General features: G+C 40.6%; 1 protein-coding gene across 4 annotated transcripts in view; it reads right to left on the bottom strand.

Annotated features, from left to right (window-relative positions):
* Positions 1-1,790: 1,790 nt before the first annotated feature.
* The window catches only part of EXOC6 (exocyst complex component 6), a 314,975-nt gene continuing 289,319 nt past the window's right edge, over positions 1,791-27,446 (bottom strand). For all 4 annotated transcript variants that reach the window (XM_089690302.1, XM_089690303.1, XM_089690305.1 and 1 more), the window contains 2 exons: positions 9,801-9,913; positions 1,791-2,494 (listed from right to left, as the gene is read on the bottom strand). In XM_089690302.1, the coding sequence (XP_089546428.1) occupies positions 2,362-2,494; positions 9,801-9,913 (246 nt within the window). In that variant the 3' untranslated portion in view covers positions 1,791-2,361. The remainder of the gene's footprint in view (positions 2,495-9,800; positions 9,914-27,446) is intronic.

Raw genomic sequence — 27,446 nt, 5'->3', positions numbered from 1 at the left:
TGTGAAGGAGATTCTATCTATACAATTAAAATGACTCTAATGCAGTCAAAACGTACAGTATTGTATATTGTCTACAGCACAGTTATAAGGGCACAGTCTACACATCATTCTCTTCCACGCTTTAAGGCACAATATGCAACACAGTCACACTTGCATCCTATTCTCTCTATATATGTTCTGTCCCCCCTGCTACTGTACAGCGCAGAGCATACCCATTGGCGCTATATAAATACTGTATAATAATAATATATTTATTGGCATTTTTTATTACAAGCTGATTTTTTTTTTTTTTTCTAAATACTGGGGTTGATTCACTTACAGCAGTGGTCACCAAACTGTGGTCCTTTGCTTGCCTTTATATGGCCCTTGGTGCACTATTCCTCCTACTGATATGAGGCACTCTTCCTCCCATTGACACCAACGATTGGGCACTATTCCTCCCACTGACAGCAACAATGGAGTAATATTTCTTCCATAGACACCAACAATGGTTCACCATCTCTTCCACTGCCACCAACAAGATGTAACCATTTCTTCCACTGACACCAAAAAGGAGCAACCATTTCTTCCACTGAGACCAACAAGGGGACACCATTTTTTCCAATGACACCAATGAAGGGTCAATATTCTTAACTGACAACAATAGGGCACTATTCTCCCTACTGACACCAATGATGGGATACTATTCTCCCTACTGACACCAATGATGGAGCACTATTCCTCGCACGGATGCCAAAAATGAGGCACTGTTCCTCCCACCGATTCCAACAACGGGGCACTTCCCCCCCACTGATACCAACGATGGAGCACTGTTCCTTCCACTGATACCAATAATGGGAAACTATTCCTACTCCTACTGAGCACAGGTAATTTTTTTACTGCCACTGACCACCAAGTCTGCGGCATAGTTTACTCCCATTGATGCTGGGGCATTTACTACTCCCACCGGCCACAGTCTGGCACCCCTGAACTGTGAAGGACAGTAAACTGGCCCTGTGTTTGTAAAGTTTGGAGATCCCTGACTTAGAGAATCTGAGTTTAGTAAATCAGGTGAAGTTGTATTCATTTCAACTAATCAGTCGTGTGCTAGCAAAAATGTTTTATTATTTAATTTCTGTCAAACCTTGTTGGGGTATTCAAAGTAAATGCAGGTTTTCTAACAGTAAACAGCCTTTACACTAATGTTAAGTGAATAACAGGATCCATCATTTACATTCATAGGCTGTAAGTAGGGTGAAAAGTCTGCACACGGGACTACTCCAAGCAGTTAGCCTTTCTCTCAATGAAAATGCTGTAACTTTAAATGCAGTGAAATTTGAATTGCATGTTCACCTCCTGGAATGTAACCACAGCATAAATGAACCCCCTGTTATTAGTTAATGGTTTAAGGGATAAACTTACAGATGTGAAAAGGATGGGACATGTTTATGGAGACACATTTCTAGTGTAAGGGTAACTGGAAGTAAGAGAGCTGTGTAGCTTTCCATTAATACTGAGGTTTAGCACGTGACAGCCAATCAGAATAGAGCATTTTTTTTAATACTGTAGATTAAAGATTCAAACAAGCATCCTATAGGGGGCCTATTTTGTTTTTTTGCAAATTATTGAACATAAGACCTATATGTGCTACATCATTTTAATTTTCTCATTATTTTGAAATGTGTGCTGAACAAATGAAAATCCAGTTGTTAAGGGCAACAAGGTCAGTTTTTCTGACATTTTCTCCGTGAGGCTAAGCATATTCTTACAGTTCAAGTGTTTATTGAAAAAAAAAAAACAAACATCCAGGGTTTTGTCAACATTCTTTTTTTTTATTCCCAAAGGAGAATAAAATCCACTATTTACAGGTACAGTTGAAAATCACAACCCTGAGAACCAAGAACATAATAAAAGTGGATAATGGCAGCCATGCGCTCAGATCGGAAGACTTGTCCAATTGGAGGCCATTGATCCAAGTCTGCAAGATAATGCCACACCATGTCTGGTACCAACACTTGCAGACAGTTCATCTCAACGGCCATCTCTGCCCTCGTCATGGCGCTGAGGTCACATGACTCAGAAATCCCAGCATGAAACACCCTAGAAAAGTGGCAGCCTTTAGCAGCAATATTTAAAATACAATATTCATGGTCCGTTTTTTATATGTACACTTCAGTGACTTGAATTACCTGGGCAATGCTGAACCACTTCTGTGCAATGTATAAAACAGATTCTTAAAACCTAAAAACATGGTGTCACCCCACCCAAGCTAGCCAGCATCTGATCTCCCCTCTTTACTCAGCATAAAAGTAAAAACAGAAGAAAAGAGATGTGCTGATTGGAATATTTCCATATGTACACTGTGCAGGAGAACGGCCATCACTAGGAGTGCTGAGACATCCCATTCACCAAACTTCTAAGCTGCTTCACCACGGTGTCTATTAACTTCTGTCTGTCCCGATCATTCTTCTTGAACTGGGCGAATATATTATTCTTCTTGTTGACGTCCTTCATCCTAGGGGGAAGGGAACGAAAAAGAGAAAGCTTTCATTCTGGGCCCCCACACAAGGCTCTTTGGCTGTGGCAGAACGTTTAGCATGCCCTGGTATTCAGTGGCCAGCAGGGAATTGTAGTTCCTCCTCAATTGGGGGGCTGCAAATTACCTAAAGCTGCCACACGCAATGAACTACAGGGCAACAATAACCATGCTGAAGTTTCCTAAAGACTTTGAAGAACAGTCTGACCTGTAGGCACAATCACACATTCTCAGATTAAAAAATAGTGTACAGGAAGAGTGCCACAAGATTTCAATAAGCCCAGGATGGATTTTTTAGTCTTGATAAAAGATCAGTAAAAGCCAAAGCATTTCAGGGCTCACAACTCCCCCTTCATCAGGGCTAACAGATGAAACATTATAAAACTAACAAAATATGTTAGCGATAATTAGCCATTTAAAAAAAGATATATGTACTAAAAGGAGTAATACACAGGCAGAGCAATCAGTAATAAAAGTATACATACATCTTAGAAAGCACAATCAATATTACATGGCCTCCATAATAGAAATAAATATGTGAACATAAGAATAGTGGAGGCAACAGTAAACAAATCAACAATCATATACTGTAATGCATGCAGTAAAAACCATACGTTTTATAACTGGCTAAATATTCATTACTTTTACACCCATCTATTAATAATGTTTTACATTGTTATGTCTCATATCTCCGATGAAGTGGAAGTTGTGAATGCCTAAAACGTATTGGATTTATCTATTGAGTTTTTATAAAGACTAATAAATCTATATTGTACTTTTTCTAAATTTATGGCACTCTTTCTTTACACGGTCTTTGGGCTGCTATGGGGACCCATAGGGATACTTCAAATAATAACAGAGTGGATCCAGAATTCCACCAACTTAGCGTATGTCAGGGCAAAGGTGAAGTGTGGGCGCATTCTCATTTTTATATCAACAATAGCAATTGGATAAGAGTTTTCTCATTTACCTGAACAATTGCATTTCCTACAGAACAGTTAGTTGGAGCTCTCTGAAACTCCCACACACAGGGGGGAGTTTGCCTGACCTGGCTGGTTGTAAATGGTAGTCCTATGTCTATGGATGGCTTAAGTGTAGGAGTATCTGGAAAATAATACAGATACATACAGTGGGGCAAAACGTATTTAGTCAGCCACCAATTGTGCAAGTTCTCCCACTTAAAAAGATGAGAGAGGCCTGTAATTGGCATCATAGGTGGACCTCAACTATGAGAGACAAAATGAGAAAAAAAATCCAGACAATCACATTGGCTGATTTGGAAAGAATTTATTTGCAAATTATGCTGGAAAATAAGTATTTGGTCACCTACAAACAAGCAAGATTTCTGGCTCTCACAGACCTGTACCTTCTTCTTTAAGAGGCTCCTCTGTCCTGCACTCATTACCTGTATCAATGGCACCTGTTTGAACTTGTTATCAGTATAAAAGACACCTGTCCACAACCTCAAACAGTCACACTCCAAACTCCACTATGGTGAAGACCAAAGAGCTGTCGAAGGACACCAGAAACAAAATTGTAGACCTGCACCAGGCTGGGAAGACTGAATCTGCAATAGGCAAGCAGCTTGGTGTGAACAAATCAACTGTGGGAGCAATAATTAGAAAATGGAAGACATACAAGACCACTGATAATCTCCTTCGATCTGGGGCTCCACGCAAGATCTCACCCCGTGGGGTCAAAATGATCACAAGAACAGTGAGCAAAAATCCCAGGACCACACGGGGGACCTAGTGAATGACCTGCAGAGAGCTGGGACCAACGTAACAAAGGCTACCATCAGTAACACACTACGCCGCCAGGGACTCAGATCCTGCAGTGCCAGACGTGTCCCCCTGCTTAAGCCAGTACATGTCCGGGCCCGTCTGAAATTTGCTAGAGAGCATTTGGATGATCCAAAAGAGGATTGGAAGAATGTCATATGGTCAGATGAAACCAAAATAGAATTGTTTGGCAGAAACACAACTCGTCGTGTTTGGAGGAGAGAGAATGCTAAGTTGCATCCAAAGAACACCATACCTACTGTGAAGCATGGAGGTGGCAACATCATGCTTTGGGGCTGTTTCTCCGCAAAGGGACCAGGATGACTGATCCATGTACAGGACAGAATGAATGGGGCCATGTATCGTGAGATTTTGAGTGCAAACCTCCTTCCATCAGCAAGGGCATTGAAAATGAAACGTGGCTGGGTCTTCCAACATGACAATGATCCCAAACATACTGCCTGGGCAATGAAGGAGTGGCTTCGTAAGAAGCATTTCAAGGTCCTGGAGTGGCCTAGCCAGTCTCCAGATCTCAACCTCATAGAAAACCTTTGGAGGGAGTTGAAAGTCCGTGTTGCCCAGCAACAGCCCCAAAACATCACTGCTCTAGAGGAGATCTGCATGGAAGAATGGGCCAACATACCAGCAACAGTGTGTGCCAACCTTGTGAAGACTTACAGGAAATGTTTGACCTCTGTCATTGCCAACAAAGGATATATAACAAAGTATTGAGATGAACTTTTGATATTGACCAAATACTTATTTTCCACCATAATATGCAAATAAATTCTTTCCAAATCAGCCAATGTGATTGTCTGGATTTTTTTTCTCATTTTGTCTCTCATAGTTGAGGTCTACCTATGATGCCAATTACAGGCCTCTCTCATCTTTTTAAGTGGGAGAACTTGCACAATTGGTGGCTGACTAAATACTTTTTTGCCTGTACAATGCAATTAGCGATATTTGTAGACAGTCAGAAATATGCCAAAATGTGGTGCTGCTTGCAGGAAATGTGAAGTAATTGCTCTTAAATCTTTTTTAAACATGCTAAAAACCCTCTGATAAATCAGCAACTGCTCCATTTTCTCCATAGACAAGGGGAATGGTCTACTCACTAGCAGGTGCTGCTGGTAAATATTGCACAAGTTGGATAACAAAGTCGAAGAAGGTTTACAATTAAAACAATGACAAAATCTGCCCAACTATATCCTTCTTGACTGGGAATACACTAATTCAAAACCAAAGCAGGAAGCAGTGTGACTCTCTAGCTGCAGTAGAACTTCAAATATCCATCACACTGCATCACAAATTAAATGTTAAAGATGTAGATAATTAATTAATGGTAGTTTTGTACTGCTTAGGATGTGGTCCTGATCCTCACTGTTTTTACGTATAATACGTTTCAGGGTCAGCAAATTTTTTTTTGAATCTGTTCTACATATGTATCTCCTAGATTGTAAGCTCCAAGGAGCAGGGCCCTCCTATCCCTCTTGTATTGAACTGTATTGTTGATGTATTGTCTCCCATTATATTGTAAAGTGCTGAGCAAACTGTTGCCGCTATATAAATCCTGTATAATAATAATATGTGTGTTTCTATCTATTGTATTTATTATATGGAATACTGTAGGTTCTGATCACATATTCCAGATAACAGCAACCATTATTTTATGTAAAATAGTACACAAGATCATTATTTTTGGGAAACCCAAACATAGTCAGTAAGTAAAGAAAAAGTTTTCCATGAATTAAAACTGAAAGCTGAGGATATATTGTGTAAGGAATAGGAGGATGGATCTGGATTTAACTACATTGGAGATTGGAGGCTGGAGAGTGCAGGAGGTTAAACCTACCCAGGTTAAAGGGAAAAGTGTTATTTGACCTAAATATACAGGTCATATACAGGAGGTGAGAGTATATATGTATGTCGGAGGAGGCACACACATGGGTGCTTAATAGCATGGCAAAACTTCCACAATTGCTGTATAGGAAGATCACCATACAAAAAAGAAGGATTACACCATATAATATTGCTTATAAGGACTTACAGATTAAAGGTATTGCTGAGTTTGCACAAACACTATTGTATGCCCTATATATGGTACTGTAGAGTTTGCACAAAACATGATTATATGCACTATATAAATGGTATACAGCATTGTTGGTTTTGGTACACTTTATATGATAATTTTAGTTTTAACACAATGCATTGCGTTGCCTGTTTACAGATTTTCATTTTATTGTATGTGGGAACACATATAGTGTCAGCGGCAGTTTAACACTTGGAAAGAGATTTTTACCTTTCTACAATTGCACTGAAGTATATTGTGTTAGATAGCTTAAAAATAGTATACTTTAAAAATAAAATGCAAGCAAACTTTTATACATAGGTAAAAGATTATGGCACACAAAAATGATATTTCATTTCTTTTGGGGATTCTGTTCCATGACGTAGTTCCTGCCCCACCTTACACAAATGGTCTGCTGTGTTCTTATCTATATATGATGAAGATGGTCAGCAACATCCTACTGTTTCAAAAATTACACTTTAAAATTCAAAATAGACGATAATAATAACATAAATATACAGCAGTGATGTAGGCAGCCTGGGTCCTTTCCCCTTCATCAAACAGTTGTATTCACAGCTTTATAAAGGGGAAGCTACTTGGAAACACTGCTTTTTCAACACACATATGCACATTGCTGCAACTGAGTGTGCCAACATCAATTATTTTCCAACCCATCCTGTAGCAACACACCAGCAATCAAACTGTGCTAGAATGACCCATTAAGATCCATCACAAGCCGAATCATACATTATTCTGAACTGAGGGAAGTAACAAAATTATTAAATATGTGGACCCCCCTCCACCATGCTTACTTTGTTCTCCTCCTTGACAGTTCTGGTTTTAATGACTGGTCACATAAAGCCACTCTTCTCGCTGGTCTTCAACCAATCTTGGCACCAACATCATCACATATAATGCAGGACCAGATGTCACTGTTGGTCCTGAATTTATGTGATTATGTGATGATCCACACCATCACACCAAAGCTGAGGGAAATGGGATTAAGGAGCTGTTAAATGTATTAATTTTTTGCTTCCTGGAATTCTGCTTTAAAGAATCTAGGTGTATTATTAAATCTCTAAACTATAAACTAAAAAAATGTACTAACATTTAGTATTTATGTCACTGAACACATTAGCGATGACATTTGGAAGTGTGTTATGCAGCGGGAGCAACCCTAATTACATATGAAACATTTGCATACACACTCTGTACAAGAGGCCAGGGATCAGTCCTGGATGGCAGATATATTTCCCAACTCTTTGGGTTGTGGTCCCTTTAAGGGGATAGTTATAAGAGTACAGAGGGTTCTGACCCATGCAGGGTGAGAGGTACCAGGACAGTCCAGTTGGAGAGAAGAGAACAGATTTTCAGTAATCTCTGGATTGGTAAATCCATATTAGGACCAGGAATTTCTGATGTTTGAAGAGTTTTGTGGGGGAAGAACTTCCAAACCCTGACTACAGAGACCCTGGTACTGAGGGGGTCCAGACACATGTGAGGGAGGCTTGAAAAAGAGCAGGAAGGAAGCAGCAATGGTTTGTGAGGCGTACAGAGTGATTCACAGTCATGAATAAGGGTGGACCCTCTGGAGAACGGAGACTCTGGTTTTCTGAACTCCTGCTTGTCTTGTACACCAAAACATGTGGGAACCCCCCTGAACCCCAGTGTGGGACTGAGAGATTGGCAGTGAGTCGTGTTGTATAGTTTTCATTATACCAGGATTGTGAGTTGTTTGCTTACGTTTGTGTTCACCTGTTTTGGAGAGGCCAATAAAGACTATTTACTTTTATAAGCAGCTTGCTGCTGATCTCGAACAACACTCATCTAAAACCCTAATTTTTGTAACTATCGCCTTTCTTCTGCCCTTTTCACCAATTTCTAGTAATGCCTTTAAGACCTTTGTGCCACTTCCCATTTTTGGGACTTCTATTCATATCCTCATGAATATTCAACAGCTCTATGGGTTCTTAAGTCACTGTCAAAGTCCCTCTATTAAACCCAAAAACAAAATTGTACTACACTGTATTGTAGCTTAATGGTTCTTTTTTCTTTTCATGTAGTGATACGCCATTGACACACTTCGTGTCCTATGGCGACAATGCTGATTTGCTCTGGAGCTATGGAGGAGAAGTACCTAGGTTGCACTTCTGATTTGAAATACAAACTCCTCCATCTCTCTGTTACATAGTGATGGTGTTGATTAATAGTTCACAGTATTATAGGGATGTGACATATAACACAAGGTGATTGCTGTGGGGATATGTATGACGCTCCCAGGTGCCACATCCTATTCAAACTATTGGAGAAGAAAAAGGGGCCATCAATCAATCAATGGCTGTAGTAACTCAACATGTTTCGTGATAATATTGCTTCTTCAGGAGTCAATATAAAATGCTGTTTACAAATTTATATAATTCTCTTTATGTAAAAATCTAACTCCCGAAGAAGCGATATTATTGTGAAACATGTCAAGTTACTACAGCCATTGATATCAGAATATCTGTTTTCAAATCTGTTCCGGGTTACGGTATACTTTTATTGTGGAACGTATCCCAATTACTGTGGGAGTACATTCTCTGCAGAGGATTTTAATAATTGTTGTACGTCTATATATGTTCAATAAAGTAATTATTTTACTCATCACTGTTGTAGTGCCTATAAGGTCCACCAAATGGCCCCTTTTTCTTCTCCAATAGTTCACAGTAGACAGCTGGGGAAGCAAACATTTATTGAAATTTCAGCTCTGTCCACAGAGGAGCAACAGGAATTGTTTTGTACTTGCAGAAAATGTAGTTACCTTAAATAAGAAAACTAATGCTGCACCTACATCTAAATGGCTGGTAACATGCCATACATTACATTTTTTGTTCTTGTGTATAGATAGATTTTAAAGCTGAACTCGGGAATAAGACAAACCCTACCCATGTAGTGCCCCCCGCCCCGCAACTGGGGTTGCAGCAATAAGGTGTATTACTGACCTTATTCCTTGCTTTAGAGCTGTTGCTGTTCTCTTCTGCCCTTAGTTATGGGCTGTGAGTGATCCCTCGCATAGTGGAGGGTGACAGGAGAAGAGCTTGTGACCAGGGCCCAAAACGCCTTACAGAGCTCAATGCAGTGGATCGGCTGCATGAGCCAGGAATAAGTAAGTATTACATCTTATCCCTGCACTCCTAGACTAAACAAACAAGGGCAAATTTTGACTAATTCCTGCAGTTCACATTCATGCTCCTTTAGACAGCACTTCTTGATTTTGTTGTCTCATATATGAAACAATATTTTTTTTTACGCTGTCATTTTTTAGTAAACAGTGTTTTTGCAATAGAGGTACATACCAGTAATTTCTCAGCACTTGTGTTCTTACATTGACAGTGTTACAGAAGATATTGGAACAATATGTACAGCCAGTTGTGTACCCCCAGAGCTATATACTCACTTCTCCAGCAGAATTAGCGCAGTACTGGGATTCACCCTCAGGTATTTGGAGTTGGGTTGACCATAATCAGCAAGATAAGTAGACCAATCCCAAATCATGAACAAGTCAAGCAGCTAAAAGACACAAAACATTTGTTTGCATTAGCATAACATGTACACATGAATGGTTCATAGAAAGGGATCTACATGGTCCAAGAATCTCCAATATGGAAAAAAAAAAAAAATCAGAGCAAAACTAAAGCTGGCCAAGGTTCATCCAGATTAAATCATACATCTGGCTGATAAGAGCTACATTTTTGCTCCAATTTTCATAAATTCATACTAACTGGGAAAATATGTGCTGACATAGTTACTACCCAAACTGTAGGACAGAGGGTGTGGTACACTGCAATGTGTGTATACACAGTATACAAATATTCATTATACACATATGATAGGGGTCCCAGGTTCAGCTCAGTCTCTAAATTCTTTGTGTTTTACTGTATTTATCTTTGGGTGCTCTAATTTGTATCTACAACCCCAAAAACATACTGATAGTCTTTTTGGCCCAACTTGTCTTCTGCTGTAAATTCTTGGTTTGACTATGTTAACAACAGTAGAATACGTTCTTTTTTTGAGTCATGGATGTGAATGGTCCATGTATTTGTAATGCATGGAGAAACCAGTTGATGCTATACAAATGAATAAAATATACATTATTCTTATATGCAACTCGAGAAACTCTAGAAATATTTGAAAAGCCATAATTATAATTTGGGAATTTAATTGCCATGTAGATTAATGCTCAAAGCACAGCTCAAGAGTCAGTTGTCCAGAAGGTGGGTCTGTCCCTGGAAATGAGCCATACATATAGGGCACTGTCATCATGTTAAGTGCCATGCCATTTGTAATACAGTACTTCCGTTTTCACTGCTACTTTAGTGACAGGGTGGGGTGTGTGGAATTCCAAGCTAATTTAAACCAGATCTTTACCTAGGCCTAATTAAGCACATTAAAACAGTCCCTTCCAGATTATCCTCAGTGGGGAATCAGTGGCTGAGAAGCTCCAAGCTTCAGCAAGACTCCAGGGATTCCCTCCCTCCAAAACAAAATAAAATGATACCCCCTCTGCTCCCATCGTTATTGTAAGATCTGCTACAGTGGTTGTTGGTCAATATACAAGTAATCTTTTAAAAGCTAATGTGTCTGAACTAAAACAGCCAAGCATTTATTAAGCTTTAAATCCGTAATCCCTTTAAGCCATTTTAAACCCACTTCCTATCCCGTTTATAATTGTTTGTAACACTTAAATACCATGCTTACAAACTTACTGGGCTTCGCTACAGCTTTCCTGTACTCAGATCCCCTACACAGAGATCTATGCATATACAATCAATATACACCCAAAATCAGTAACGACAGATGCCCCCTGTCTGAAAATCGTTATTTGTAAAGAATAAGAATGAAAAAGTCACAGCTGCCCTGTGAATATATAAGTAAGACATATAAGCTTGAATAATATACAAAATGATTATATATACAGTATATATAATTTTTCTGTTTTGGAGTGATGAGGGGTTAGGCCCTAGTTTGTGTCCCTGATAAGCACGTTCACCCTCTATTTGTCCTTGTGACCACTGTCACTGGCTTAAAGTTAGAAAAAAAATGTTGAGCTGTCAGAGGAATAGGGAGGAATATACAGGAAACGTTTTGGCTTTACATTTACTTTAATGCACTGGAAATGCCCATTATTACATGCATATTTGAAAACATTAGAATATATCTCATCATTATCTATTGCTATTTCCTTTTTCTCCACAAAAAAGGGAACAACTCTTAACTGTGTGATGCACACTAAGTGTGAGATTTGCCCAACAATGGGCACGCTTAGGTTGTGTTTAGGCAGCCTTGCAGTAGTTGCCTTATTTATACTGCCATGACACATTTGCTGACCACTCAGCAAAAGCCAGATAGCCCCATCTGGTGCTCCATTGTGTGACTGACCATTTACCAATGTAAATGGACATGGCAAATGCTCCAGAGGAAGGGCCAGAACAAGGAAGGGGGGGGGGGTCAGGAGGGGCAGCTGCCTTGAGTGCAGCGAAGTGAGTACTGCATGCATGATCCAGATCAATGGTGGGCAACTGGCGGACAATGGCTTCGTTTCTACTGGACTGCTGCTTTCTGTCTGCTACTGCTGTAGTGCCATCCTGCATCATGCCTCTTCTCTTTTCCCCTCACCCCAACCACCCACAGCCAACACAAAAGATACACCATGTATGCACAACTGCCCATCCACCCCTGGCTGCTAGAATGCAAGTGAATGGCAACACTTTCGCAGTGCACCCTCCATGCCAACTATGGGTATCTGGAGCACAGGGGAGCAGAGAATAGGTGCGCAAAAGTAAGCAGGCTCATTCTACTACTTCATGCAGTAGCAGAAGGGAAAGGGGGTGCACTTTCACATCTTCCCTCTGGGCACCAGACAAGCCTATCCCAGCACTGCAGAATACACCAGGCAATTTAACAACTTTTTGTGGAAAATAAAAAGCAAAGGCAGAATTATTTCTATAACTACATTAAATATAACGATATCCAGTCTTCTGACAATATCACTTAAAAGTACAACGCCACACTACATATGTACAAACATTGCATTGCACATACTGACAATGTCCTACCATCTCTGTCTGAAACTGCAGGAACACTTATTAATTCTATTGTTTTGATTAGTTACAAAAACTGGGAACCCGTGAGGTCAAAAGAGTAATAAAACTGCCATTTATGGATTTAAGGCAACTGCACAAAATTGAAGTCCTGAGTATTTATATTGTGACCCCAATGTAAATTTTAATGCCCATCTAATTTAGCTGACGTTTAGTGTAAGGGTTATTGCTATTCCCCCCTCTACACTAGGCGCACTGGGATGTAATATGTAACTCTGGAGACAAATTTATTGAAATAAGAAAGCATTCAAAGAGTGCTCTGAGCGAGGGTGGGGGTGCATCTGTCCTGTATAGGTCCTGCTGCAGCAAGACAGATTCGAGTTGACTGAATAGTGAGGCTCCTGCTGTGAGTATGTGATCAATCCTTCCATAGACACAATGGACCCCCTTCTGGTGTTTACTGCCTTTCTCCATAAAACAGTTAGCTGTCTTTCACTGTCAATCAAACATTACAATTTTATTATTTCCTAAAATCCTTGCCCACACTGATGGCTCTTGTTTAAGAATGAAGTTCTTGCACAAACAATACAAAAAACACAGTAGCTTTGAGGATGGGAACAGGGTCCCTTTATTTATATACGTTTGTATAGATTATTGCCAGCACACTATGGATCTTCAAATATAGTGTAAAAGGCTTTATTCAAAGGAGTCACATCACAGCACAAAAGTGCAACATTTCGAGGTGACACAGAACTCCTTCATCAGGTATGTGATAAGTGCATACAATAATGTATCTTCTGCTGTGATGTGACTGCTCTGAATAAAACCTTTTGGATGATATTTGAAGCTCCATGGTGTGTTGGCAATTATTTACATTAATCTGTGAAGTTTCCAGTCTTTAGCTGATTGTTGCTGCAGCACCCCCTATTCATCAGCCTATTCCAGGAACACGCGCAATGGGAATATTGTTGTTGCTTCATTTATGTAAAGAAGACGCAACAGAGTCACTAAAAGTCCACATTTCTGGTGGTAGTCACACTGCAAACATAGTAAATGTTACAATCTTTGTAAAACATTGGAGAGCTGCATGACATGTAATTCTTGCATTATTTGGAGGGGATGGTTGCAATATAAATGTATCAAATGTATTTTCTTTGAGTTGTATGTGCCAACATTTCATTCCAGTGAGGTGTGCCAGGTAATAGATCGGGGGTTCTTAGCCAGGAATTTGGGAAGAAAATGGTGGGGTATGAGACTGCATCTCTAAATAATTGCAAACATTTTGAAACATTCTTTGCATTAATGAACCTGAAATTAAAGTCGAGAATTTTTGATATGACAAAAGACATGCAAGGAACCATGCAAGTACCTCGATTCCTTGCTTTGGGTGCACAAATAAAACAGCAAAAATGTACTAGTTGTAGCTACCTTGTGTATTTGTGGTTTGATTTTTATGTAAAATACCTATAATAAAATCCTGATTTTCTTTTAGCTGTTCAGTTCCTAGCCAACCATTTGTAAAGTAAAACCAACATATGATGTCTTTAACAGGCACAGTGGTACCTAACAGAGCTGGCAATGATGATTTTGACAGTCCGAGAGATGGGTATATATTGGGCATTCCATGCAGGGTAAAGGAGCAGTATGGGAATTAAAAAAACAAACAAGCATTTTATTCACCTCTCTGCGATCACATGATCGCATGCAATCTCTGTGATCACATGACCTCTGACCTTCAGTTCTCATTCTGCTTGGAGCGGAAAGCAGTGACTGTCAGTCACCACTCTCTGCTCTGCCCCTCCAGCGCTCACTGGAGTCCCGGGCTGGAGAAGGAGTGGGCTCTGGCTCTCAGAATCAGCTGTCTATTAGGCCACAGGGTGATTCCAATATACAATATAGTCAGGATCCTTCTGGAGTCTGGAGCAGTTTTATGATGTCAGTTGATAATGAGCAACAGCCTGCCTAAGCTGACTCTTGATCACAGACGTGCAAAAGTAAGTACATGCCTGTGACCCTGAAGAGAAGCATGGGCAAAAAAATCTTTGGCCATACTTCTCTTTTAAGAACTCCAGTAGAAGAGAGAACACAACAATTTAAGCCATGAAGCCAAATTGTCCTCTTGTACCCTCTCCATCCAGACCACTTTTACATTCCAAATGCCACCCAGTAAAATAACTCAGACGGCCAAATGTGTGCCAACTATATTATGTATATCACTGAGAATAGTGTGACATAAACATTTAGTTTTAAACCAATAATTTGTAGGGTAAAGAAAGGTAGTTTGAAATTGGTCAACTCATCAGTGTAACAGCACGACATGCTGGTTAAAAGGCAATTCCATAAGAACAGCTTTAGGCAAGGTGTATAGAGGAGGGTTTGAGGACTGCCCAATCCATATCTGTCTCTGCTGTGCTCAATTCAAATGGGAGCAAGAGCAGTCCCTTATCTGCTTTTAGGGTTCAATGAACAATGCTCCAAAATTGTAAACCTGTGCTGTGCAATAGAAAACATTTGGTAAGATTGCACTCATTCAGAATGGTCAAAGTGTACACAGCAGGAACACAGGGTTCAGGAACTACTATAAGCGGTTAATAGAATGTGCAACACCAGCTCCAGTTTAGGCTACACAAAGGGACTGGTGGGGCTCCTCAGAAGTCCATGTACTAGTCCAATAAATGAATAAAAACATGCATTCAAATGTTTTTTTTCTCTGGCATAAAATATGTAAAGCATTGAACATATGATTTGCACCGATATCTGCGCAACAAAGATGCAACATGCAGGAGTCTAGGTGCGCTTTCTGAAACTGCATGAAAACCGCAGGTCATCATAGACATCTATAAGAAAGCACAGCTAACCCACACGAAAACCATGGATTTGCTACAGTTTAACAGAAGCACAGCGGGGCAGTGTGAAACCAATAACTTACATATTTTCAGCCTGCTCTGGTCCAGTTACATGATCCTGTGTCAGCTAGAGGAGGCTGCAAGGGATAACTCTCGACAATGCCTGGGAATGCTTGGAGTGGTGAGGTCACCCATAGGCTCCCATGGCCCACAAATGTCAGAGCTTCCTCCTCTCCCCTGAAGCCACCTGACACAGGGGAGCCAGATCACATGACCGGAGCAGAGTGGGCTGAAAATAGGTAAGTATATGCAGGAGGAGGAACGGGGCATTTTTAAAACTAGTTAGGTTTAAACTGGGATTCCACTTGAAGTCCATCCTCAAAGCAGTATGACAACAGATGTTTTTAAGTTATCTTTGGAGGCTCACAGGTGAGATAATCAATGTTGTTGTCTATGGCTGGATCCCTACATGGAAATGGGGAAGGCGTGCTGGAAATGGGGAAAACGTACTGTGTGGACAAAACTACATAGACTTTTTTTTTTCAGTTGCAAAAGCTTTATGATAGAAAGCTGCCTCAAAATGTAATTTCTCTGCCTTTTGGAGTCAGAATGCCAGTTCCATTCTCACTTGGGGGTGCTGGTTTGTAAATGCAAATGTAATAAGGTGGGTACAGTTGGAGGGATCTTTTTCCTGCTGGGCTGAATCTGGCCTGGCTTACCAAGCTTGTCCCTGGTTGTAGGCAGGACTCTTCCTAAGTGCTAATGTCCTTCTGACGGGAATGGGGCTGCATTTGTATGGCCAGTGACTGGGCTGAGATAAGCCTGTGGTGCTTGTGCCCATGAAGTAGCAGTCCAGGGGTGTCAGAAAAACTCACTTTGGGGCAGCTCATAGTGTTTTCAGTGTGGCACCTTGGTCACAGCATCCTTGCAAACTTTTTTCCACTCTTGCCTCCTGTTTTGGGCCTTTTAAATGAACCAGAGGAATCTTTATACTGGCTGGAAGGCCAGCCATTGCCTTGCACTTTGGTACCTAAAAGCACTCATTCCTTTTTACTTCTGCACTTTTCACATGCACAAAGCACTTTACTTACTGCCGATTAGTAGGGTGTAGGTCCTCAGACTTGCCCTGAAAGTCTTGGGGGGAGGGCACGTGGCTTTATGGTAAGGTTCTCCTCCTCCCATTGGGGCCCCCTATAGGGGATCCCCACCTTGTACTTTCTTCCGCAGGTCTTCTGAAGAATGGGGTTTGACTGGGTGAACTACTAGTATCCAGTCCCCGCCAGAAGTCTTGCACCCCGGGGGTTCAGGGTCAGGATCCTTTCTCTTCAAAAGAAGACCATGTGCACCCTGTGCACATTTTTGTGTGCTTTAATTTTTTGTGCAAACATTTTTATTGCACCTGGTGCTAGTTCTGCGTGGGTGCACTGCACTGTGGAGCTTAAAAAAACCCATACTAACCATGAAAACTGCAACACTGTGCAATTGCCCCTTTGTTACATCTATACATGACTGTTCATGAAATTAAAATTCACTAGTAACTGCTGCAGCTGTAGGAGACTTCAGGGAGGTTTTTAGACATAGTACTACAAACTGATCCTGTGGTAATGCATGTCCATTGCATGGTACCCATGCAGCATTTATATTGCATAATTTTCAAATTCAGGAACATGTTCCAAGCAGGAGGCAGGAAAGATGGTGTTGGATTCATAGGGAAAAACAGCTGGTCTGCACAGACAGCATCTTCAGTTTGGTCTATGTGTCTTCATCTCAAGCATGCTGTTTTATTAGGCGTTGTTTACACATGTATTCTCATGTGTACATGCAGGAAGCATGCAAGAAGCACAGGTATTCTATACATCCATGGAAAGGCAGTCCAAATTTGATAGCCGAGCGGGTACAGGTCCCTGAATGCAGACAGTGACCTTCAAATGGATGTAAGCTTAAGTAAACATGTGTGAACGAGGTCTTATTAAAGGCCGTAGTATACTCTCAAAGTTCAATTTTACTCAATTAAAAAATCAGCACATAGCGTGCAAATCGCTGTCTTTAGATCTCTTCTAACCTACTTACTTTTCTTGCAATCCGGCGCTTTTAACTTCTATGATCTTACAGGCACATGTGCATAATGTTACCGTTTACAGCACGCTTCTCGTGAGGTTAGTGCTTGCAATAACATGCCTTGCCTCAATCACATCCTCTCTGAGGCATCACTCTGCAATAATGGGAGAGCACAGTCTCATTTGGAATTTCCTGTTTATACCCCACCCCATGTGAGATTACGGCAGGGAGAAAGAGAAAGGGTGGCAGCCAACCGAAGACAGTACTCAACATGGCGCTGGCTTCGGACGGGGAGGAACAAAATTCAAACTGCACCAAACATAAGTAAGAGACATCACAAGGGGTCATAAACTGGGCAGAATGTAATAGAAAGCTTGAACATACTGGCTGCATTGATAAGGAGCGCTCAAGGGGAAGAGTTTACTACCGCTTCCCACCTGGCCACTGCACATAAGCGGCCAGGTGAGAGCTTAGCCATTCTGACTGGACGTACCCATACATCCCTTCTGAATGTGGACCGCGGAGTGGCCAAATGCTGTGATGGCCATGTCCCTTGGACATAGCACATCAAAGGTTGAGACATAGGCACTGTGATTGGCCCTCCCAATCACAGCCATCACACAACGTATATAGAGACACGTGTCTGTGTCAGCTCTCTCGCTAAATTCAGTGAGACCCCAATGCAGGGGGTGGGGGATGGCTGCAGCCTGTCAAGATCTGTGTGTAGCGGATGATTTTAGTGTTCAGCTATATACAGATCACACAGACTGCAGTCATCCCACACAGTACACCAAGCATCTGTCCCTGTCCAAGTGTCCCATTAACATCTGTACCACTGTACCAGTGCACAAAACATCTGTCACAGTGTACTAGTGTCCCATCAACATCTGTCACAGTGCAAAAAACATCTGCAATAGTGTTTCATTGCAACATCAACATCTGTCAGTGTCCCATTGCAACATTAACCTCCCTGGCGGTATTCCCGAGTGTAGCTCAGGGTAAAGTTTCAGTACCACAAGTGGTAACCCCGAGCTACACTCGGGAATACCTTGCAGCGCTGCTCCGGGATCCCTCGATCACTTACCTTGTCCTGCGCTCCCGCGATGTCCCTCCTGCAGTGTCCCCGGCAATGTAATCCGGCGGATGACGGCATCTGAAATCTGGGTTCCGTCCTCTGCGAGCGTCGGGACGTACGGGGGACGGAACGGCGGGAAATTTGAAAATAACAAAAAGTGACATTCACAAAAATCACATAGTAAAACATTATTGTACCAAACCCTTTCACATACATATTGTCCCTAGTGCTTTGTCCTGTGCCCTGCCTGCATTATTACTGTTCTTTCTACCTGGAAACTGAGATACGTCCATGGCGTCCAAAAAGCGTCCCTTTAGGTCAAAAGCGGTTTTAGACCAGCTAGAGAACAGCGATAGCAAATTAGAACTACTTGCAGAATTGAGTGATAATGATTCGTGGGGAAATTCGTCATCAGACACTGAAAACGATTTTGCGACTTTGCTCAGTGATGTGCGAACTTGGTGCTATATTTAAACTTTCAGTGTTTTTGGTTTGATTATATTATTGCATTAAATTTATTATTATTATATTATTATTTTTTATGATTATTTATTAAATTATAATTTATGATTTTGTGTTTCAAGTTTTATCCTACCCGGGATGTTTACTAGACTCCTAAGAATTACAGGCCTACAATATAAAACGCCAAATTTCCATGCAAAATAATGGTACTGCTTTCAGCACCAAAAATCTGAAATAATCATACTGCCAGGGAGGTTAACATCTGCTGGTGTCCCTAGTGGACCATCAACATCTGTCAGTGTCCGCAGGTGGACGATCAACATTTGTCACAATGTACACAAAAACAAAGTGCACAAAAACATCTGTTTACACATATGTAAACGGCGATCGCACCACACATGTGAGGTACTGCTGTGAACATCAGAGCGAGAACAATAATTCTAGCACCAGACCTCCTCTGTAACTGTAAACCGGTAACCTGTAAAGGCTTATAAAGTGTCTCCGGTGAAGATTTTTAAATACCAAAGCTTGCTGCGATTTCAAAAGCGTGCACAATTTTAACATATGACATGTTTGGTATCTATTTACTCGGCGCAACACTATGTTTTATATTTTACAAAAAAAATTGGGTTTTATAGATAATGCCTGAAGGTACTCCTTGAATGTTGGGCCTCCCTATGTGGTTAGGGTGTGAAAAAGTCTCACACATGTGTATCACCATACTCAGGCGGAGTAGCAGAATGTGTTTTGTGGTGTAGTTGCAAGTATGCCTATGTCATATGTGAGAAATAACTTGTTAATATGATATTTTTGTGGAAAAAAAAACTATTTTTATTTAATTACTTCATTTTCCAAAGAATTGTGGGAAAAATTACGTCGTCAAAAAACACATTATTCCATTTATAAATACCTTGGACTGTCTATTTTCCAAAAAGCGGTCTTTTGGGGGGTATTTGTACTGTCCTGGCATGTTAGGGCCTCAAGAATATCAGGTGTGATCAATTTTTAACGATAGGTATTATAGCTTGTAGACTCTATAACTTTCACACAGACCAAATAATATGCTCTGATTTGGGCTATTTTACCAAAGAAATGTAGCAGTATAACATTTGTTCAAAACTTATGAAGAAAAATGACTTATTTGCAAAATTTTATAAAAGAAACTAAAAAAAAGCATTTTATTTCAAGATTTTCTGTCTTTTATGGTTTATAGCTCAAAAAAGAAAAAAACAGTGGCGATTAAATACCACCAAAAGAAAGCTCTATTTGTCTAAAAAAATGCTAGAAATATGTATTTTATTGGGATTTGATGTGATAGACCAACACAAAGTGGCACATAATTGTGAAGTGGAAGGAAAATGATAAATGGTTTTCAACATTTTTTACAAATAAATATCTGAAATGTGTGGCGTGCATTTGTATTCAGCCCCCCTGAGTCAATACTTTGTAGAACCATTTTTTGTTGCAATTACAGCTGCAAGTCTTTTTAGGAATGTCTCTACCAGCTTTGCACATCTAGAGAGTTACATTTTTGCCCATTCTTTGCAAAATAGCTCAAGCTCTGTCAGATTGGATGGAGAGCGTCTGTGAACAGCAATTTTCAAGTCTTGCCACAGATTCTCAGTTGGATTTAGGTCTGGACTTTGACTGCGCCATTCTAACACATGAATATGCTTTGATCTAAACCATTCCATTGTAGCTCTGGCTGTATGTTTAGGGTCATTGTCCTGCTGGAAGGTGAACCTCCGCCCAGTCTCAAGTCTTTTGCAGACTCTAACAGGTTTTCTCCTAAGATTGCCCTGTATTTGGCTCCATCCATCTTCTCATCAACTCTGACCAGCTTCCCTGTCCCTGCTGAAGAAAAGCATCCTCACAACATTATGCTGCCACAACATGTTTCACGGTGGGGACGGTGTGTTCAGGGTTATATGCAGTGTTAGTTTTCCGCCACACATAGCGTTTTGCTTTTAGGCCAAAAAATTCAATTTTGGTCTCATCTGACAAGAGCACCTTCTTCCACGTTTGCTGTGTCCCCCACATGGCTATTCACAAACTGCAAACGGGAATTCTTATGGCTTTCTTTCAACAATAGCTTTCTTCTTGCCACTCTTCCAGAAAGTCCAGTCCAGTCATGACTAATAGTTGTCCTGTGGACAGATTCTCCCACCTGAGCTGTGGATCTCTGCAGCTCCTCCAGAGTTACTATGGGCCTCTTGGCTGCTTCTCTAGTTAATGCTCTCCTTGCCCGGCCTGTCCGTTTAGGTGGAGGGCCATGTCTTGGTAAGTTTGCAGTTGTGCCATACTCTTTCCATTTTCGGATGATGGTTTGAACAGTGCTCTGTGAGATGAAGCTTGGGATATTTTTTTATAACCTAACCCTGCATTAAACCTCTCCACAATGTTATTCCTGAACTGTCTAGTGTGTTCCTTGGCCTTCATGATGCTGTTTGTTCACTAATGTTCTCTAACAAACCTCTGAGGGCTTCACATAACAGCTGTATTTATACTGAGATTAAATATACACAAAGGTGGACTCTATTTACTAATTAGGTGACTTCTGAAGGCAATTGGTTCCAATAAATTTTAGTTAGGGGTATCAGAGTAAAGGGGACTGAATACAAATGCACGCCACACTTTTCAGATATTTATTTGTAAAAAATTTTTTAAAACATTTATCATTTTCCTTCCACTTCACAACTATGTGCCACTTTGTGTTGCTCTATCACATAAAATCACAGTAAAATAAATTTGCATTTTTGGTTGTAACATGAGAAAATGTGGAAAATTTCAAGGGATATGAATACTTTTTCAAGGCACTGTACATGTGCCCTAAAAAGGAGTCTGAGATCAACCAGACAAAATATGTCAACAAAAACTGTGTCTAAGGTAGAAGTGCAACAATTGAACAACAAAGTCCAATCGTCCAATTACACAAATTTCGTGCAAGTAACCATCAATACTACAACAGTAATATCAGTATTTTCTGATAATGCGCTTACAGTATATACTCTTGATCTACATGACTATAGGTTAAACAAAATAGGGTAAATAGTCTTAACTTTGTCGGGGAACCTTCCCTAAACTAAGAGAAAACCCCCATGCAAAGTAACAGCAAAGTAAATTGCTTTTAGTAAACCAATTCCAATGTCTATGAGATTTTTAGATGTCAGCAGGCACCCAAGCCAAATCATTTTGCACAGAAAGCTGTTTAGTTGGTTTGAATTTTCTTGTTGAATGCTGTTATTCGACTGGAATTAAAGAGGTCCCTATCACGTTATACAGGCATCGTTAAAGAAAACGTTGGCTTGGCAGTCGGAACATGCATGCACAGCCTAATGGCATCTGGTGTTTGTGGCTGGCTTATTGCTATCCATGTAGACATGCACTTAAAGCAATATTAAATCCAAAAGCAAACATTTATTATATTGCAGCTTAGCATATCTTAGGTGTGGTAGCTGCATTAGTTTACTTTTCAGGGCTTTCCCACCTTTTCACCTATGATCCAGCCAGTAAGTCTGTTGTTTTTCAAAAGAACAAGCTTCCCTGCAGATGTAGCAGTTACATGGATGCAATAAACCATTCAGCACTGACAGGGGTGCTTACAATGATCAGTTTTATTTATGTAAAATCTTTATCCCAAAAGGAAAAAAAACTCTACTTGCTGTAACTGCTCATAAAGTGTTAACTGGAGTTCAGCTTCAGTTTGTTAGTGTACATCTAATGCCCTCTGTGCTCCTTCATCCAGAGTAGGGGCACTATACAGCAGGTGTATTACTGGCCAGATTACCAGGTGAAAAGAGAGAAAAAAAGCCTATAAAGAAAACTAATGCATTCACCACATATAATGATTGGTAAGATGCAATATATTACATTTATGGTTTTGGCTTTAATACTGCTTTAAAGCTGATATGTATGCTATGTGCAGGGGTGTGTATCCCACTACCTATGTGCAGGTGCTTCTGGCAAAAATCTTCCCTGAAGTTTCGGCAGGCTGTTCAGAGGTCCCTCATATCCTCTTAGTGGCTGTCTTCCACAGCTGTTAAGAGTTACCAGCAGCAGCTACTGCCAAGAACACTTATGGCATTTGCCCTGTCCTTTCTGCCCTTTCTGCCATTCATATTGCTCATATTACAACACCTCCACAATGCATGATCTTTAAGCAAGTCTATTTTCAATCTTAAAGCTGCGCTCCACGATAAGCAAATACTGTATAAATACAAGTGGCACATGTATTCTTATGTGACTCTTGATGTGCTTTGTATGTTTCTTCCAGATCTGGTCTGATGACTGGTCTTGTATCCACCCCCTTCTGTACTGTAGTTATCTGAGGTCAACCTGTAGTGGGAAGATCTACTAGCCCCTCCTACAGCTCTCGTCTCTACACAGGCTATGTACACTATATTGCCAAAAGTATTGGGACACCTGCCTTTACACGCACATGAACTTTAATGGCATCCCAGTCTTACTCCATAGGGTTCAATATTGAGTTGACCCACCCTTTGCAGCTATAACAGCTTCAACTCTTCTGGGAAGGCTGCCCTCAAGTTTAGAAGTGTGTCTATGGGAATGTCTGACCCTTCTTCCAGATGCGCATTTGTGAGGTCAAGCACCAATGTCGGACGAGAAGGCCCGACTGCAGTCTCTGCTCTAATTCATCCCAAAGTTGTTCTATGGTTTTGAAGTCAGGACTCTGTACAGCCCAGTCAATTTCCTCCACCCCAAACCCACTCATCCATATCTTTATGGACCTTGCTTTGTGCACTGGTGCGCAGTCATGTTGGAATAGGAAGGGGCCATCCCCAAACTCATCCCACAAAGTTGGGAGCATAAAATTGTCCAAAATGTCTTGGTATGCTGACGCCTTAAGAGTTCCCTTCACTGGAACTAAGGGACCAAGCCCAACTCCTGAAAAACACCCCAAACCATAATCCCCCCTCCACCAAACTTTACACTTGGTACAATGCAGTCAGGCAAGTACCGTTCTCCTGGCAACTGCCAAACTCAGACATGTACATCGGATTGCCAGACCAAGAAGCGTGATTCGTCAATCCAGAATCATGTTGCTCTAGAATCCAGTGGCAGTGTGCTTTACATTGCACTTGGTGATGAAAGGCTTGGATGCAGCTGCTCGGCCATGGAAACCCATTCCATGAAGCTCTCTACACACTGCTGTTGTGCTAATCTGAAGGCCAGATGAAGTTTGGAGGTCTTTAGCTATTGACTCTGACCCCGCTCTGTCATTTTACGTGGCCTACCACTTCGTGGCTGAGTTGCTGTTGTTTTCAGTTGCTTCCACTTTGTTATAACACCACTAACAGTTGATCGTGGAATATTTAGTAGCAAGGAAATTTCACAGATGGACTTATTGCACAGGTGGCAACCTATTATGGTACCACGCTTGAATTCACTGAGCTCCTGAGAGCGACCCATTCTTTCACAAATGTTGTAGAAGCAGTCTGCATGCCTAGGTGCTTGAAATTATACACGTGGCCATTGAGGTGATAGGAACACCTGAATCCAATACTTTTGGCAATATAAAGTACAGCACAGTAATACTGCCAAAAAAACAGGCTTGCTAATTTAAAGAAAACAAAATGAATGTACAGTATATCCTTTCTGGCTATTGGGTAATTAATTTAAATGACTATTATAAATAAACTATTACTGTATACATGTACATTTTCTGTATGTAGAAGCTGCGGTATTATATTATCTGCCACAATCAGAGAGGTGCTTGTTATCAAGTGAAACGCATTAAATCGCAGATGTTTGGGTGGATCTGTTTTGTACTGAATGGATGAATAAACCTACACAGTGTCTTTTATTGTGGAGAGTGTTTCTTTTTTCTTTTTCTATGGTTTACATCTGAGAGGTATATTGTTTTAACTTATAATTTTGACAAAAGATCATTTGTATGAAAGCCTATCTCTGCCTGTCTTCAGGTAGCTCTGGGATCCGTGAGGACTGCATCTCAAAATTGTGTCAAAAGGGTGTCTATTCTGCAGGATTTTTTTTAACAAAACACCCCCCAAAAATAGCAAAGGTACTAAAGCAGCCATCACTAAAGCCTGTCCTCAGTGCAGGTTCTCGCTGGCGTACAGGATCTAAGGGGGCATTGTGACTGGGACACCTAATGTAACAAGGTACTCTAATGAGGACACCTAAGGTAAGGAGCTACTCTGATGGGGACCCTTGATGTAAGGGGACACATGAGGTAAGGGGGCACTGTGATTGGAACACCTGATGCAAGGGGCCCTCTAATAGGTACATCTGATGTAACAGGGCACTCTAATGGGGATGCTTAAGGTAAGAAGGCACTTTGATGGGGACAGCTGATGTAAGGGGGCACTGTAATGGGGACACTTGATGTAAGTGTACACTGTGTTAGGAATACATGATATAAGGGGGCACTGTGATTAGCACACCTGATGTAACATGGCACTCTGATGGGGACACTGTGATGGGTACACATGATGAAGGCGAGGCACTGTGATGGGGACATCTGATGTAAAGGGGCACTGTGATGAGGACATCTGATGTAAAGGGAACACAGTAATGGGGACACCTCATGTAAGGGGGTGCTGTGATGGGGATACCTGATATAAGGGGGCACTTGTGATAGAGACACCTGATGTAAGGGGGCACTCTGATGGGGGTCTATTTTTTGACAGACATACAGTGACTACATATATTCTATTTAAATCATAGCACAAACATAAGATTCAGACCCCTGCTGCATGAAACATTTACTGACAGGCCTTCCTTGAAATTTAATTCAATACCCCTGTACAAGATCAGGGCTACTCTGCAATTTTCTCTCTACTAACAATTAGTAACAACTTCAGTCCCAGCCTTTATTTAAATGAAATTAGTCAGCACAACAAAAGTCTATTGAGTCACAATTACAGCAACATTTCATTCTCTGCATTACTGTACTGTGAGTGCAGAATGTCTTGGGTGACACACCCTGGGGGGCAGGTCCATGACACCCTGTACTCACAGGAAGTGGCTTAAAAGATGCTGGGTGTTCTTTAATCCTGAAGAGGATCAGTGCTGAATTACAGAATGGGTCAGTCTATGGGGAACTGCACTGAAGTGGAGGTGAGTGTTGCAAGAGAGCATTTCTATTGTGACACTTCCTGGGCAAGGGTTTAAAGAAATTAAGTAGAATTGGACTTTAAGCTTCACCGAGATGTTTTACCAAAAAAATGGTTACATGCTACTTACCTCTAGAGACTCGACAACATTACAATACAGAGTGAACCCCCCTGGAAGTGAGATTGTTAAATGAGAGTCTATTGCCAATGGATATCTTTCTGCACGGAGCTAATCTGTTCTCTTATTCTCAAAACTGAAAGTGATCAATCCATACCTTGCTCTACCCCATCTATCTCACTTGAACAGATATCTTTAGGCCCTTGGCAGTCGCACGCTAGATGATGATCCATTAATGGCCGAGCGATTGTGTTATTTCACTGCGGTGCTTAAAATTCATTACAAGTATTTCTCTTAAATGCTTTGTTTGTTTTGTTGTGAGAATGAGAAAAAGCCTAATGCTTCAGTAGGAGACAGATTTTATCTCCATTATCCTAAATTGTAGGTAAAGCTGTCTGTATTTTTTAAACCCTATTTCATTTCCGCGTTGAAGTTTCCATTTTCAATAAGCACTCCATTTATGCCCAGGTGGGGTAAAAGACAGCTCTTCGTACAATAGAAGAATTATGTATCTACCACAAAAAGGTATATATATTAAAGTAAATCAGGAAGATTCAAACTAAGAAAATGAAAAAAATGAAAGCGGAGACTAGCGTCACTCAAAATTTAATGTCAAAACCATCAGTAAATCCAAAGCTATAGGCAGTTGAAGATAAATGCAAAGGTTGACATTTCCTGTAAAATGCTATGCTTGGTCTTTCTAACCTCTAGACCCTCTCTATTGGACAATTGGAATATTTATTCCATTAAAAGGCCAAGCCTGAATTGTGTAGGAAAATTCACAATATGCACAGAACTTTAGTCTCCTATATCTCTGGATCTTCTGATCATTGTGACACATACTTTAAATTGAAAGTATTCCCTGCTTAGGATATATCTTTATTATATTCCCAGTTCAATTGTTCATGTTTCTGACAGGTTCAGTTTAAAGAACTTCCGTATTTTGTAAAAGAATGCCAGAATATGCACAAATTCACAAATCAAAGTAACATTTTTCAAACAATTCTCTGTCTACCTACACCTAATAGGCAACCAATAGACTTTTATCTGCAAAGGCTTACATTTAAATTGATAAAACCACTGTTGTTTCTTGACCTGCTCTACAACAATAATGGGTCAAATAGCTGTGTAGCCATATCATTTGTAAATTGTTCTTTTATGGCTAATTTTATCTTTTACAGCTCAACTTCTGCTAGCCATTTTCCAACCATTGTCACAATATTTTATTGAAATGCATTGCATTTATTAGAAGTGTACATGAACGTTGATAACAAAACATGGCCTTATAATAGTGATGAACACAATTACTTGTAATACTGCCTCTTCCTTTGGCAGGCTTGTTCCAG

This window comes from Staurois parvus, unplaced genomic scaffold (assembly GCF_062004578.1).
Source record: "Staurois parvus isolate SC_StPar_1 unplaced genomic scaffold, SC_StPar_1.0 ptg000525l, whole genome shotgun sequence".
Lineage (NCBI taxonomy): Eukaryota > Metazoa > Chordata > Amphibia > Anura > Ranidae > Staurois > Staurois parvus.
The sequence above is the reverse complement of the archived record's forward strand: the minus strand, read 5'-3'. Positions and strand labels throughout refer to the sequence as shown.